Raw genomic sequence first — 11,309 nt, forward strand, 5'->3', positions numbered from 1 at the left:
CAGTTTATACATATGTTTCATTATTCCAGTCTTAGGTTCAGTTCGCCACATTCCCTTTGCCTAATGAAAATTTCCCAGCAATTTAGCATGCATTTCTCCTGAAATGCACATCGTGTGTGCAATTTTGCCTGAGAGCACATTTTTGCAAGCAAGTTGCCCCCCAATGTATCCATTTCTGTACACAAGCAGCTCAAACAAAGCCACTGAGATAACAATCAATGAACAGAGGAAGCTGTTTTATGCTGAAGCTGGGCAACTGGTATGTCCAATACTGTCTGCAAGGACTGGCTGCACTTCTCCAGGTCTTCAGGTTAAAATCCTTCCTAGCTCCACCTGGAAGTTCTCAGGGTTCAGCCTAGGACCTCTTTCCTGTAAACCCACTGAGCTACTGCCCATCTCCGATCTCCATATATTTTGACTCAGCCAAAATATTGAAACGATGGCAGCTAATAAAATGTAGGTAAGCTGCTTTCTCAGTTTGTCCCTGTTTTCACAGGTAAGACTGAATGTAAAAAAGAAGAAGACTGTTTTTAGATCATCAGGGAATCTTATATTATTACTACATTAGCTGAACTAAGGCAATTTGAGGATATCAATAAGAGCTTTCTTAGAATCGTTTGTTTGGAAATTCAAAAACAAAAACAAAAAAATCCCAAGTAAATAACTGCATAGGGTGATTCTCGAGTTTCTAATCAACCACCGTGGCTGTGACCTTCTTGACTGACCGCAGCAACATGATTCTCTTGATATCCACAAAGGTCCTCTTCTTGGTTTCTGGGAGAAACTTCAAGATGAACAAAAAGGTGGCTAGGCAGATAGGGAAGTAAAGCAGAAAGCAGTAGGATCCAATCAACTTCTAGAGTTGGAAAGGAAATGGGGGAGGTAGGTTGGGGGGGAGAGAGAGAGAGAGAGAGAGAGAGAGAGAGAGAGAGAGAGAGAGAGAGAGAGATGAGCATATCACGGAAGCTTATTTACTTACTGTATCCATCATGCACATAGTGTATGTGTTTGTGTGTTTAGATCCTCATTCACACCCTGGAAGAGGGGAATGAGGGTCAGTCTGGGGAAGCTTTAGCTTAGGCTACAGAATCAGTGCGAATTCTTCAACCCAGTCAGTTCATCAACATCATGTTTTGATACAGAGTCTGGAGAAGTACAATATGCTGGTATTGTCATGTGAAAGAAGCAATCCAGAGCTTAGACATGGCCCACCAATCACACAGCCTGAATTTAGGTATTACTATACGCTTCCATGACCGTGTTGTTCTTTAGTCATTTAGTCACGTCTTCGTGACCCCCTGGACCAGAGCACGCCAGGCACTCCTATCTTCCACTGCCATTGGTCAAACTCATGCTGGTAGCTTCGAGAACACTGTCCAACCATCTCCTCCTCTGTCGTCCCCTTCTCCTTGTGCCCTCCATCTTTCCCAACATCAGGGTCATTTCCAGGGAGTCTTCTCTTCTCATGAGGTGGCCAAAGTATTAGAGCCTCAGCTTCACGATCTGTCCTTCCAGTGAGCACTCAGGGCTGATTTCCTTCAGAAGGGATAGGTTTGATCTTCTTGCAGTCCATGGGACTCTCAATAGTCTCCTCCAGCACCATAATTCAAAAGCATCAATTCTTTGGTGATCAGCCTTCTTTATGGTCCAGCTCTCACTTCCATACATCACTACTGCAGAAGGCACCAAAACATGGGCATCTACACAGTAGCTCTGAGCCCCAGTCCACAATGCAATAGTTGGCATCCGTCTATCTCAGATGTGCCTTGGGGTGGGTAGGTGAGTGAAGCCAAACCGCTGAACAGTTACAGTGCCTGCTGTGGCTATAGAGACCGATATGGGAGAGGCATGTTTTGTTGCAATTGGGGCAGATGAAGGAATCTGGTTGCACAACTGACTTGTTAGCTTTGATGCTTTATACGGCATCAAATAACTTTTTAAAGAAAACAACCCAGAAATTTATAAACTGCTTCACAGCTTAAAACTTCTAGGGGCAAGCAAATGGGAGGGGGGGGTACAACAATATTACTTTATATTTGGGTGGATTTAATTAGAGGGGGAGGTAATGGTGCTACATGTGACTGGGATTAATTTACCAGTGCAAACCACTGGGCATCTGTTTTATGGTTCCAATCCAGGGTCAACCTGGGGACCAACTCCTCACCCCAATCTGTTCCTGAATACATTTGTGGCCAGGGCTAATGTTTAATTAAGGTTTTAAAAGCCTTTCTAAACAGGAAGTCAAGAGTTGGGTGTGGGAAGGAGCCTTGTGTCTCCTTCCTCTCTCCCTACCGAGACCAGGGTGCCACCCCATCCCCGGTGTCATGGACTGGTTGGGCACAGAGGAATGGTGGGAGGAACAAGCTGAGGAAGCACCAAGGAAAGCTTAGAGCCCAGGGAGTGGTGGTGGGATGACGATGAGTGGCCACAGGGAGAAGGCTGGGAAGAGGAGATGCCAGAAGCTGAAGGGGTAGCAGGACTTGGTGAGCTGAGAGAGTCTGTGGCAGAGTGAAATCTAGAATCAAAGGCAGAAGCTGAAGCAGAGGAGGAGGGAGGTCAAGAGGCCAAGATGAGTTCGGCTAGTGAGGAGTCACAAGTTTCTCCTCCTTCTGCTGTGACAAGCTCCCCTCCCTCCTTTTCTCCCTGAACCAGAAGTGGCATGAAAAGGGCAGAGGAGAGATTGGCTGCATACAGGCACAGTATCAGATTGCTTGGAAAAAGCCCTAGAGAGGAAGGGACTTAAGACTGTTGTGGGGAAGAGGGGACTTTCAGCCTTGACAACTGATTTTTGACAACAGTTGGTCCCTTACCTTTCCCACCCCGACCTAGCCACAGTGATCCATGCAACAGTCACCTCCAGGCTTGACTACTGTAATTCGCTCTACACAGGGCTGCCCTTGAAGCTGTCCCAGAAACTCCAGTGGGTGCAGAATGCTGCAGTGAGGCTCCTCACAGGGTCTCTGCCATGGGAGAATATTCACCCAGTGCTTTTCCAGCTGCACTGGCTCCCGGTGGAGTACAGGGTCAGATTTAAGGTGCCGGTTTTGACCTTTAAAGCCCTGCATGGCCTAGAACCCTTGTACCTATGGGACCGCCTCTCTTGGAATGCCCTACGGAGGACCTTAAGGTCCATAAATAGCAACACCCTAGAGGTCCCAGGCCCTAAGGAAGTTAGATTAGCCTCAACCAGAACCAGGGCCTTCTCAAGACTGGCTCCGGCCTGGTGGAACGCTCTGTCTCATGAGACCAGGGCCCGGCAGGATCTGATTTCTTTCCGCAGGGCCTGTAAGAAAGAGTTGTTCCACCTGGCCTCTGGCTTAGAATCAGTTTGATTCCCTTCCCCTCTTTCTTTTTCCTTTCACCTCCTGTGAAGAGGCTGCATCCTAATGTTTCAATGTTGTATTTTAATCTTGTTTTTTAAATTGTATTTTAATCAACTTCTTCTTCTTCTTCTTCTTCTTCTTCTTCTTCTTCTTCTTCTTCTTCTTCTTCTTCTTCTTCTTCTTCTTCCTCTTCTTCTTTTCATGGAGTAAGACCACAGGGAATGAACTCTTCTGCTCATTAGGCCTGACATTCAACCACGTCTGTAGTGTACCTGGTAATAATGAGTTAACTCCAACATGCACAGTGTGATTTATTGCTGGCTCACTCCTGACACCCAGATCCTAAAGGAAAGCTGCTTGCACAGTATCACCCACACCCAGCTGTTGAGCGGAAGGGGTCATGTGGGGAGGAGGAAGCATCCAGCAGTCATGCAGTTTTCCCCCACCCTGCCTGCCTCTCCTTCATGCCTAATTCCCCACCCCCAACAGCCATGGATTGTTCTGGGCCATGCAACGTGACCTGCAGTCAACTGTGGCCGTCTGAACCTGACTCATCCAAAAACTGAGTCCCTCCAAATAGGCCCGATTTGTTTCAGGCCTCAGCCAAATCTGCTGCACAGCCCTAAAGCAAACCATGAACTCCCCGTCAAAACTGACCATCAAAATCACTCACCTCTGTGTGATAAAAAAGCACTCCTGATACAAAGTTCATGAACCAGTGCACAAAGCCCGCAATCACAAAGCCTGAGGCCCGCGATGTCTGAAGGAACAGCTCCAATACAATTAGACACGGAGTTGAATCTTGGTAGAGAGAAAGGATTCAGAACATTGAATGCAACGTTTTCACTGACTCAGTAATTTATCTTTCCTATTCATATCCTTTACATCCTCCATGGAGCTTGGTACTTACTTGGGCCAATGCACTGTGCAAGGAGAAATAGGAGAATAAAAACTGTGCTGAAATACGCCATCTCATTTATGGTGTCCTGTTAGGGAAAGTTGGGCATATGTCAGTTATGTATTACTAAAGTTGCTAACTACCATTTACATAGAGTAGGGGTAGCCAACATGGTGCCCTCCACAAGTTGCGAAGCTACAACTCCAGTCATCCCTGTCCATTTCACCATGCTGATTGAGGATGATGGGAGTTTGGGGTCTACCACACTGATTACCCCCTTGATCTTCAAGGATGTCCCTTCTTTACAATTTCCATGTCTTTTCCCACAGCACTGCTGGCCCACGGAATGCAGCAGGTGCCACAGAAAATCAAGAGCGAAGCCCCTGTGAGATCCCTTGTAATGGGGAAAATCAAAATGCATGATCCTGGGAGTCATTTTGGACTCACAGCTGTCCATGGAGGTGCAGGTTAATTCTATGTCCAGGGCGGCGGTCTACCAGCTCCATCACGGCCTAGGACCCTCGTACCTACGGGACCGCCTCTCCTGGTATGCCCCACGGAGAGCCTCAGGGTCCATAAATAATAACACCCTAGTGGTCCCAGGCCCTAAGGAAGTTAGATTGGCTTCAACCAGAGCCAGGGCCTTTTCAACACTGGCTCCGGCCTGGTGGAACGCTCTGCCTCATGAGACCAGGGCCCTGCAGGATCTGATTTCTTTCCGCAGGGCCTGTAAGACAGAGTTGCTCCGCCTGGCCTTTGGCTTGGAGCCAATTTGATTCCCTCCCTCCCTCTCTTTCTTTTTTCTTTTCCTTCTCCTCCTGCGATGAGGCTACATTTTAATATTTTAATGTTCCATTATTTTAATGTTGTATTTTATTTTTGTTTTTAAGTTGTAATCATTCTTCTTGTTTTTATTATTGCTTGCAAACCGCTCTGAGCCCGGCCTTGGCTGGGGAGGGCGGGGTATAAATAAATTATTATTATTATTATTATTATTATTATTATTATTATTATCTGGTATGCAGGCTGAGACCCTACCTGCCTGCGGACTGTCTTGCCAGAGTGGTGCATACTCTAGTTATCTCCCGCTTGGACTACTGCAATGCGCTCTACGTGGGGCTACCTTTGAAGGTGACCTGGAAACTGCAATTAATCCAGAATGCGACAGCTAGACTGGTGACTGGGAGTGGCTGCCAGGATGACATAACACCGATCCTGAGAGATCTGCATTGGCTCCCAGTACGTTTCCGAGCACAATTCAAAGTGTTGGTGCTGACCTTTAAAGCCCTAAACGGCCTCGGTCCTGTATACCTGAAGGAGCGTCTCCACCCCCATCGTTCAGCCCGGACACTGAGATGCAGCACCGAGGGCCTTCTGGCGGTCCCCTCATTGCGAGAAGTGAGGTTACAGGGAATGAGACAGAGGGCCTTCTCGGTAGTGGCACCCACCCTGTGGAACACCCTCCCTTCTGATGTGAAGGAAATAAGCAGCTATCCTATCTTTAAAAGACATCTGAAGGCAGCCCTGTTTAGGGAAGTTTTTAATATTTAATGCTGTATTGTTTTTAACATTTGATTGGAAGCTGCCCAGAGTGGATGGGGAAACTCATCCAGATGGCCGGGGTATAAATAAATTTATTATTATTATTATTATTATTATTATTATTATTATTATTATCCAAGTGACTTTTCCAGGAAAAATTTGCAATTCCTTGTCACTCACATCTTGAAGCTTTCACACCCAAACCTACTGGATTTTAAATTTCAGAGTCTGCACTGGACATCCAGTGAAGCTGAATATTGGAAGTTCGGGATGGATAAAAGGAAGTCCTTCTTGCAACACACAGTTGAACTATGGTACTCACTCCCCACAGTGATGGCCACAAGCTTAGATGGCTTTAAAGGGGGATTAGACTAGTACATGGAGGAGCGGGCTATCAATGGCTACCAGTTACTCTGCACATACATACTAAAGGGGAGGGTGCTATACATACTAAAGGGGAGGGTTCAAAAGGCTATACAGATGCCCAAACTTTTTGAATTGCCCACCTGCAATTCCACAGTAATTGCTAACAGAACACAGAGGATGCCGCAGACGCCAAAGCCAGAGAGAAGCAGAATCTTCCGCCCCACAGAATCAACTAAAAACATCTAGAGAGAGAAAGAGGCAAAGAAGCAGTTCAAACACTTGCCTGGCCAAGGTTCATAAATCAATGTTTGCTCACTGTCCCCTCAATGGCCACAGCTGCTCCTCTCTTTCGCTCCAGAAGAACCTGCTACTGATGCTTTACCACAGTCCACTCAGCGCTTGGCCTCCTCCACCCCCTCAGTATTGGGAGGGGGGTGATGAGCCCCCTGATCAACAATATTGAGGGGGCTGAAGACAAGTCAGCCCTAAGGAGTTGGTGCCTATGGGTACCAGGAACTGCAGCTCCAAGGAGGATAATCTACAGCACCAATGGTTCCTTGGGGAGAAGCCATGTGCCTTAAATGTATGGTGATGAAACCTTAGAATCCAATAATTGTGCAGTTGGGAGGGACCACAGGGATCATCTAGTCCAAAACTCTGCAATGCAAGAAACTTTGTGTGGCTTAAACCCACAACCCTGAGATTTTAGAGTCTCATGCTCCACCGAATGAGCTAAGATGAGAGAGAGAGGAGTTGGGAGATGCTTACCGAAAACATGTTTGCCAGGCAGAAACTCACACTGGTAGCTATGCTCATGAAGCGGACATTGTCTTTTCCCATATGTGTATACGTGTAGGTTCTCTCTGAATAATAGTAAGCCTGAAATTAGACCAGAACAATCAGAGGTTTTAGCTCAAAGTAATTTGTTTATTTGTTTATTACATTTCTGTCCCACCCTCCCTCCCAACGGAGTCCATGGCTGAGAACATCAAATGTTAAAAGAAGTACAATCAATTAAAACTGTAATGATTTAATTATTAAAAGTGCTGGGGTGCTTGATAGTTGCAGACCTGGAGAACAGAATATCAACCAAGTGCAGAGAATATGACCATCTCCCTAGATACACAGCATGAATGACTGGTGTCATCGCCTGTGAACTTTGTGTTCAAAACAAGTCTTTGTTTCACCTGACTCAACCTCAGAACACCTTGGCCTGCATCTCTCTTACCGCAATGACTCCAGTGAGATGCTGGGAAGCCATCAAGGTAATTACAGTGATGACTTGCCATCGCAGGCTTCTCTTCCAGAGCAATTTGGGCGTGTTCAAGGGCTTTTCTGCCTTCGCAGCAAAGAACTCCTCACGGAGCTCGTCAATCTCGTCCTCCACGTCTTCCCGTCCTCTCAACATCTGCAAGGCTAGGTGGGAGTAGAGGCAGAAAGGAGGTGACTTCCAAAATAAGCAAAGGGGTCAGTGGAAATGAAGTTTTTTTAAACACCTAATTAAAGGCAGTGCAAAGCCCCTGTGTTAATCACACCATCAGGATAAAAGGAATGATACAATAATGACAGAGTGCTGAGATCCCATGATAGGAGTAAGGAATCTCCAGCCTGCGAGTCACTCTTGCCCCATTGAGGTTCTCAGCTTAGCCAACGAAGTTATTTTGGGCAAGCTGTGCCCACCCACACCTACACCGAATGCCAAACAGGCAAGGAAGGGGCCTGACCAAAAGGGCAGTGCTTGACCAAAACTATTTTGTGCAGCTCACGAAGCGCCCAACAGCCAGCTGGTTGTTGAGAGCCATTGATATGCTGGGTGTGGCGTTTGCCTCCTAGGTGGGTCATAAGGAAAGAGTTAAAATGAGTGTGATGTGATTGGCCAGTGGAAACTGATAGTGGGGGTTAGAGTGGGTGTTGTGTGAAAGTCAGTTGAGGGTTGGGAGTTGGAGAAGGAAGAGGGGGGATATAAGTCTGTGGGTTGGTCGAGTGGTGTGGTGAGAGAGTGAGAGGAACTGTTAAGAGTGTTAGGTGGAGTCAGATAGATAGATAGTTGGGATAATCAGTTTGAAGTTGTTAGGAACTAATAGGACAGTTAAGGAACTAAGATTAAGAAACTGCCAAGAAAAATTAACTGAAACCATAAGCTTGTTCATGTCTATAAAATAAACTTGATTATTTGTTAATGTTAACAACTGTCTGGACTCCGTGTGTACCTGTGAGAAACGGGTTGGTGGCAGCGAAGAAAGCAATTACAGTGGTGGCACAGGGTCAATAGACCGTCAAACGTCCGGGGACCCTGTGTGATCACCACACTGGGCAAAGCAGAGACCAAACGCTAAGCAGGATTGCTCCTCCTTTGTATCATCCGATGCAAAGGGGGAGTGATCTTGTTGAGTAGCAAACTCTCTGGTGCAGCTGCACTCAGCAGTAAGCAGGATTTCCCCCTCCCCTGTTGAAAGTGAGTTTACTTACCACTGTGCTCAGGAGAGTGATTGGGTCTTTCTGCTACTCCACCTTTAAACGATGGCTCCAACAATCTTTAAAAGGGTAGGCGAAACACTTTCCCATGCTCAAATGGGAGATGTTGGCCTGTGGGGGGGGGGGGGCAACCCACCCATCAACCATGTGATGTCATCAGGATGTTATGGGATTGACAGGTAGCTTGCCCCATCCACATGTCAACATTGGCCCACTGGCCCCTGGAGCTGAAAAAGTTCCCTACCCTTGTCTGATGGGATGGGCAAATTTTCTTCAGGCTTTTGGAGTACCCCCACTGTGTACGCTGCCCACACCCAGTGGTCCCAGTACAGTTCAAAGTATTGTAAAGCTATCCACCATTCCTAATGGGATCCTAAATATGAGTTGCCCGGGAATGATCACAGGAGTTTTGCACGGTGTCCACTCCTAAAGGTCCCACTACAATTGATAGTATTGTACCTTCTCTTGCACCATCTTCATCCTTCTTCTGAATGTATAAGTACCTAGGACTTTCAGGAATGAAGGGCAGTAGGAAGACCTGACACACTGGCATGACCCCAGCAAAGCACATCAGAATCGGCCAACCTGTGCAAGAAGGGTAACTGATGATCTTGAAAACAATAAACCAATGGGGATTGTGCTTCTGATCTGCTATACGGCAGAGGGTGCTCTTCTCTAAATTACCTCTTTCATTCCCCAGGACTTCCCGAAGAGCCAGGGTCTGAGCCAACAAGACACCAATGGAAAAAAAGAAGTTGGCCGTCATGGTTATGCATCCTCGCAGCTCTACAGGCGATATCTCGCCAATGTATATTGGAACAGCACTGTAGATTATTCCTAGTTAGATGATAAATCAAGGGATAATTCATGATCTGCATGTGATATGATTTATATAAACATCTGAATATCTCCACGGTGTATAGGAGGCCCTAGTGGGAAGTAACAGGAATTGGTCAGCACCATAAAATGATGCAGAGACATGGCAGGTAACAGCATAAGTTATGGGAATATGTTTAATGAAAATAATAATAATAATAATAATAATAATAATAATAATAATAATAATAATAACAACAACAACAACAACAACAACAACAGCAACAACAACTCAATCCAGTACCCTGACTCACCTGAACATATTCCAGTCACCAAGCGTGCAACCATTTTGAATTCATATGTAGTTACCTCATGTGTGCAACCCATGAGTACAGCAGAGAGAATGGACAAAACATTAGTAATAATCAAAGTACCTTTCCTGAAAAGACAAGGAAAGCAGAAAAGTTGTGTGGGTTGGGAGTTGCTAGTGAAGATATGATACCACCAAAAGAGCAGCAGTAGGAGAGCAGCTATGGAATTGCAATAAGGCCTTCAGCTTTCTATGGATACTTGGTTCTGCGCTTTGCTAGTTATGGGTGGAGACCTGCAAGGCACTGACTGCCCTACTCTTAAGCACTTTAAAATTATCCAAGCCCTTTCTAGGATTTCAGCAGACATTGCTCACATGTTTCCATGAGGTCTAGTAAGTTGGCTTTTGCAACCCTGCTATGTTCCTGCGAGGGGTGCAGAGCTTGGGATCCTTTACATGGAAGCTTGTGCTCTACCTGTGAGCTACCTTTCTAAAGGGTATATCATAAGGCCAGTTATTAGATGCTACTGCAGAGATGTAGGTCTGCAGCAACTGTATTTCCTCACTTCCCCTGAAGCAGGCATAGGCAATAATAATAATAATAATAATAATTTATTATTTATACCCCGCCCATCTGGCTGGGCCTCCCCAGCCACTCTGGGCGGCTTCCATAAAAACCAAAAATACAATAAAATATCACATGTTAAAAACTTCCCTGAACAGGGCTGCCTTAAGATGTCTCTTGAATGTCAGGTAGTTATTTATCACTTTGACATCTGCTGGAAGGGCGTTCCACAGGGTGGGCGCCACTACCGAGAAGGCCCTCTGCCTGGTTCCCTGTAGCTTTGCTTCTCGCAATGAGGGAACCGCCAGAAGGCCCTCGGCGCTGGATCTCAGCGTCCGGGCAGAATGATGGGGGTGGAGACGCTCCTTCAGGTATACTGGACCGAGGCCGTTTAGGGCTTTAAAGGTCAGCACCAACACTTTGAATTGTGCTCGGAAACGTACTGGGAGCCAATGCAAGTCTTTCAAGACCGGTGTTATATGGTCTCGGCGGCCGCTCCCAGTCACCAGTCTAGCTGCCGCATTCTGGATTAGTTGTAGTTTCCGAGTCACCTTCAAAGGTAGCCCCACGTAGAGTGCATTGCAGTAGTCCAAGCGGGAGATAACCAGAGCATGTACCACTCTGGCGAGACAGTCCGCAGGCAGATAGGGTCTCAGCCTACGTACCAGATGGAGCTGGTAAACAGCTGCCCTGGACACGGATTTGACCTGTGCCTCCATGGACAGCTGTGAGTCCAAAATGACTCCCAGGCTGCGCACCTGGTCCTTCAGGGGCACAGTTACCCCATTCAGGACCAGGGAATCCTCCACACCTGCCCGCCTCCTGTCCCCCAAAAACAGTACTTCTGTCTTGTCAGGATTCAACCTCAATCTGTTAGCCGCCATCCATCCTCCAACCGCCTCCAGACACTCACACAGGACCTTCACCGCCTTCACTGGTTCTGATTTAAAAGAGAGGTAGAGCTGGGTATCATCCGCATACTGATGAACACCCAGCCCAAACCTCCTGATGATC

At 46.7% G+C, this 11,309-nt stretch overlaps 1 protein-coding gene across 1 annotated transcript; it reads right to left on the reverse strand.

Annotated features, from left to right (window-relative positions):
- Positions 1–654: 654 nt before the first annotated feature.
- On the reverse strand, positions 655–10,236 carry LOC114601306 (solute carrier family 2, facilitated glucose transporter member 5-like). Its single transcript, XM_077923058.1, has 10 exons — positions 10,217–10,236; positions 9,735–9,904; positions 9,289–9,441; positions 9,064–9,189; positions 7,358–7,545; positions 6,898–7,008; positions 6,270–6,371; positions 4,234–4,309; positions 3,997–4,124; positions 655–856 (listed from the first exon to the last, which is right to left on the reverse strand). Exons 1-10 carry the CDS (start codon positions 10,234–10,236, stop codon positions 689–691), a joined length of 1,242 nt encoding a protein of 413 aa, XP_077779184.1. The 3' UTR covers positions 655–688.
- Between the last annotated feature and the right edge of the window lie 1,073 nt (positions 10,237–11,309).

This window comes from Podarcis muralis, unplaced genomic scaffold (genome assembly GCF_964188315.1).
Source record: "Podarcis muralis unplaced genomic scaffold, rPodMur119.hap1.1 HAP1_SCAFFOLD_164, whole genome shotgun sequence".
NCBI classification, from domain to species: Eukaryota; Metazoa; Chordata; class Lepidosauria; order Squamata; family Lacertidae; genus Podarcis; species Podarcis muralis.